This window comes from Aquila chrysaetos, chromosome 8, assembly GCF_900496995.4.
Source record: "Aquila chrysaetos chrysaetos chromosome 8, bAquChr1.4, whole genome shotgun sequence".
Classification (NCBI taxonomy): Eukaryota; Metazoa; Chordata; class Aves; order Accipitriformes; family Accipitridae; genus Aquila; species Aquila chrysaetos.
In genome coordinates, this window is record NC_044011.1 from 1,453,261 (window position 1) to 1,457,807 (window position 4,547).

Below are 4,547 nucleotides of genomic sequence, written 5' to 3' on the forward strand. Positions count from 1 at the left end.
GGGGCGAGGCCCCCACACCAGCTGCCGGCGGGTCCCAGCGTGGTGCTGGTGCCAGGGTTGCTCCCCGTGGCCCCGGGCATCCGCCCTCGGCTTGGCACTGCCGGCGCAGGCAGGCTCTGGTGCTTTCTAGGAATCGGCTCTTGCCCAAGCAATGCTGCCGGGTGTGGGAGGAAGCTGCCACCCCCAGGCAGCCGCACCCGGCCCCCCCCCGCCCCCGGCTGCTTCCTGACCCTTGGGGGGCTTGTGCCACGTTGCAGGGGCAGGAGGTGCTGGTTTCCACTGGGGCTGGGCACCACTGAGCCAATGCCAGCAACCACAGGTCGGCCCTGAATGAGCCTGTGCCCCGTCTTTCTGTCCCCGTGTCCCCATGCCCCGGCCACCCAGCATTCCCCGCACACAGGCAGGAAAGGCAGACAGCCCAGATTCTGGAGCAAAAATAGAGTTTAATTCCATTTTTATTGCATATAAAAAAATAGCATGTATTTCTCTGGGGCTCACCCAGCTGCAGCAATAAATACAGTACAAAACACACCGCTTGAGAGCCCCTGCCGGGGCGGGCTGTGAAATTTCCAGTACGCAAATACGCCTGCGTGGGCCGGTGGGAGCTGTCGGCACAGCCACGAGACTGGGGGGCTGTGCCGGGCTCGGGGAGGACAGGACTGCGTCCTGCCATGCCTCGCTCGCTGCAACAGCGCAGAGCTGCTCCCCCAGGCCAGGAGATGGGTGCAAATAAGTTAAACTGCAATAAATACACTGAGTTTAGCAGGGAAGGGGGATGGACGCTGGCAGAGCGGAGATGCAGCCCCCCCAGAGGTGCTGAGGCTCCCCTGGAAAAGCCTCATCCTGGGAGGCTGCTGCATCCCTATGGCACCTCTGTCCTCCCTTCCCTCCCTCTTACCTAATGGCTAATAAATATGAATTAATGTAACTATGCCTAATAGAAATAACACCTGTCAGATCTGTCCCTGCAGGCTGCAGCCCAGACAGGGAGATGCTGCTCTGAAGCATCTTCATCCACAGATGAAGACGGTTTCCCCTTGGCCAGGTGGGACGCTGCAGGGGTACCCGCAGCGCCTTGTGCGAGCCATGGGGAAACCGAGGCACACGCGGTGCCTGCGGCAGCTGCGGGGGCTCAGCCCAGCTCCCGAACCTCGTAGCAGAGATACGCTTTTGTTTAAATATTAAACAAGGGTGATGCTGCGCACAGATACCCGTGCACGGATGCCACCGCAGGGCTGACTGCCCTGCTCGGGGACCGAGGGGCGGGGGAGCATCCCCAGCCAGATAAATATTAAATAGCGATAAATATTAAATAAGCAGAAAAGCCAGGCTCTCCCGGGGAAGGTCACTCAGGCTGGGACATAAATAAATAGGGTGCGGTGGTGCAAGGCCAGGCATCAGAGGCGGGTGAGGTGCCGCAGCGCCCGGTACGCCGTCTCCAGGAACCGCTGGAAGTTGGCCAGGACGAAGAAGCCGCCGACCTGGTGGTGGAAGTGGGAGGACAAGGCGGGGAGGGGGCCGCGGCCCTCCGTGGGGTACGTCACCATGGCCAGACCCAGGTCCTCCATCTGCAGCCGGGTAGAAGCAGAGGCGTCAGCTCCCGAACCGGGAACGCGGCAGCATCCCGGCAGCGCCTGCGGGGCTGGTGCGAGCCCAAGGATGCAGAGCCCCGTGTCCCTGCCGTGCCCTCCCCATCTCCCCGGGGATGCAGACCCTGTGCATGGCCCCCCCATTCCCCCCTCACCTGCTGCTGGATGTTGGAGGAGAGGTTGGCAGCGTCCAGCTGCAGGGTCTCCACCAGCCCGGTGTGCCCGGGCAGCAGTTCCCGGACGGCGGCGAGGGAGCCGTGGTAGACGCGGAGCCCGTCGCGGATCTGGCTGAAGCAGGCCTCCTGCGGGCGGGCACGGCGTGGTCAGCAGGGCTCGGCACAGCCTGGCCACCGCGCCCCGAGCCACGGCGGGCTTCGGGCTGCCGCAGGCAGCGGTGAAGCCGTCGGGGCTGAGACCGGCCGACTCGTGGCAGGGGTGGGCTGCCAGCACTCACCGCCTGGAAGGTGCGGCTGTGGCACTGCTCCAGCGGCGCCTGTGTGATGCCCAGGTCCTGCCGCACCAGCAGCAGCTCTTCCTCCTTGCACAGCTGGAAAGTGTCGCACTGCGGCCGAGAGGGACGGGGTCAGGGCGGCCGCAGGACCCCGCCGCCCCCCCCCGACACCCCATCCCTGGGGTATGGGACCCCCCCCTGAGCCCAGCCAGGAGGATGGAGGGGATGGGGTGGACCTGCCGCCCGGTGAGACGGGGATGGGACAAGAGCAAACCGCGGCGCGGCGGCCGGTGCGTGGCCCCCGGGGAGGACCCCACGCGTCCCCGAGGGAGCAGCGGGGCTGTGCGTGGTCGCAGCCCCTGCGGGTGCCCCGGGGCCCCGGACCTGAGCAGTGCGGCGGGGGGCCGAGGCGCAGGGGACGCCACCGGCTCCCGGCCTCGCGGTGCCGATAAGGCCAGGGAGGGGAAGGTCACCTTATCTGTGACCCTGCAGCACCCAGAGCCACCGTCCCCCTTCCGCGGTGCCCGGGACTCACCACCACGCGCTGCAGCGCGGCCACGTCCCCCTTGATCTTGCGGGTGAACTCGAGGTTCTTCTGCAGGAAGACCTGGAACCCGTGGTCTCCCGAGAGCTCGGCCAGCGGCGCCCCGTGCAGCGCCCGCCACGGCGCCCACAGCAACGTGCCCAGCAGCAGTGCCAGCGTGCCTGCGGGGACAGCGGCTCAGCGCCCGTCGCGGGGACAGCCCCGTCCCCAACCCAGCGCCGGGGTCTGGGCTCAGCGACCAGATGCTCCCCGGGGATGGCGGCACCAGCACAGCCTGGGGAAGGGGCAGGGACCTCCCAAAAATAGGGAAGAGGGACCGGGCGCTCCCTGCGTCCCACCAGCCCCACGGTACTGGGACCGCAGGGCAGCGGGCTGTGGCTGTGCAGGTGCAGCGGGTGCTGGGGTGCAGTGGGTGCTACAGGTAGAGTGGGTTTTATGGGTGCTGTGGGGCAAGTGGGTGCTGGGGCTGCGGGTACTCACGGGTGAGGGCGCACATGGTGTTCGGCTTGGTGTCTCCTCCTCTCTGCAAGCGCGGCCCTGGCCCAGCACAGCTCGCTCCTGCCCCGGCTCTGCGCGGCCTCATCGATCAGGGCATTTATAGCGGGCTCCGGGGATTCACACTGATGTGGCAACAGTGACGATTGCCTCATTGTCTTAATCACCAACATGCAAATCCTGGGAGCCGGGTGCTCCCAGCCGCTGCCCACACCTCGTTGCTTGCGGGGCTTTCCCGAGGCTGGCGGGCAGCAGTGCCCTTCGGTGCGGCGGCGGGTGCCCAGCGCGGCCCTGGCACCAGGACGGGTGCCGGGACGGTGCTGGTGGTGGTTTGGTGACTCATTAACCTGCTCGCAGGGCTCCCACCTCACCAGCCGGGCTGGCAGGTGCCCAGCGCCGCAGGGTCACTTGTGAGTGACCGGGCAAGGGGACGGTGGCTTTTCACAGCCGGCGTCCCTCCGGGATCGTTGCCATCCCCAGCCCATGTGGACATCTCCCCCGCCAGCTGCCTGAGCCCCTCACCCCGGCGTCAGGGCGGGCACCGGCGGCATGACCTTCGCGGTGGTGGGACCAGCTGGAGGTGGTCAAGGTGACACCCCATCCAGGCACCTGTCCAGGGCCCGTGGCACCCCAGCTCAGCACCTGGGGCCAGATCCTGCCCTGCTAGGTGCCATGGGGCCAGGCTGTGCTCACCATCCCCGTGTGCAGCACCGAGCACCCGGCTGTATCGGGGGCCTGACCCCCCCTGCCCACCCCTGCCCCGGCGACGGGCTGTCCCCGCCTGCCCCTTCGGGGAAGCGGCTGCAGGGCAGCCCCGGGAGTGGGGCCGGCTGCTCCCTCTCCTGCCATGCTGACGTGGGAATTTTGGCTTGTGCTGGTTCCCGCAAGTGCTTTCAGGATGATCTGCTGGGCCGGTGCCAGCTGGGCCAGTTCCTGCCCGGCACGGGCTGGCCAAGGTGCAGGAGGCACCCACTCGACCCACAGCCCCATGACCTGGAGGGGTCCCAGCAGGGCAACCCTGTGGGGCAACCCTCTGCCAGGGGGTCTCACTCTGCCACACTGCCCCCCAGCCTGGGTCCCACCACTGCCCTCCTGCAGGGGACAGGGACCCCGTCCTTGCATGCCACAGACCTTGGCGTGCACCGGGATGGGCCGCACACCCGGCGGGGTACAGCCCACAGGGTACAGCCTGCACAGCCAACCCCAAGGCCCGGGAGCTGCTCCTGCCTCCAGCTGGAAAAGGAACACCCAGTGGCTGCAGCCAATCCGTGAGCACCACCCAGGGCCTCCCCTGGTACGAGACAGGTGTTAACTCTGAAACTTAATGATGACTTCCCTTCCCAGGACCTAGCAGCACTAAGTGTTCTGCCCTCAGGCTGTGTGAAAGGACCTCAGCAGTACAGCCTGTTCATGGGATTTCCTGGGAGAAACCCCCCACGGCGGAGCATGTGCCCTCCCCGGAGCTGGG

General features: G+C 66.8%; 1 protein-coding gene across 1 annotated transcript; it reads right to left on the reverse strand.

The window, feature by feature from the left end:
* Nucleotides 1-437: 437 nt before the first annotated feature.
* CSF3 (colony stimulating factor 3) lies at nucleotides 438-3,355 on the reverse strand. The gene is made up of 5 exons (XM_030021975.1): nucleotides 3,065-3,355; nucleotides 2,576-2,745; nucleotides 2,044-2,151; nucleotides 1,745-1,891; nucleotides 438-1,568 (listed from the first exon to the last, which is right to left on the reverse strand). Exons 1-5 carry the CDS (start codon nucleotides 3,165-3,167, stop codon nucleotides 1,398-1,400), a joined length of 699 nt encoding a protein of 232 aa, XP_029877835.1. The 5' UTR covers nucleotides 3,168-3,355; the 3' UTR covers nucleotides 438-1,397.
* Nucleotides 3,356-4,547: the final 1,192 nt, after the last annotated feature.

Coding starts and splice junctions, on each gene's coding strand:
- CSF3 (XM_030021975.1), bottom strand. CDS start 3,167: ATGAGGCCGCGCAGAGCCGGGGCAGGAGCGAGCTGTGCTGGGCCAGGG. Junction 2,746..3,064: donor CACCATGTGCGCCCTCACCC/GTGAGTACCCGC, acceptor CTGTCCCCGCAG/GCACGCTGGCACTGCTGCTG. Junction 1,892..2,043: donor ACAGCCGCACCTTCCAGGCG/GTGAGTGCTGGC, acceptor GCCCGCCCGCAG/GAGGCCTGCTTCAGCCAGAT.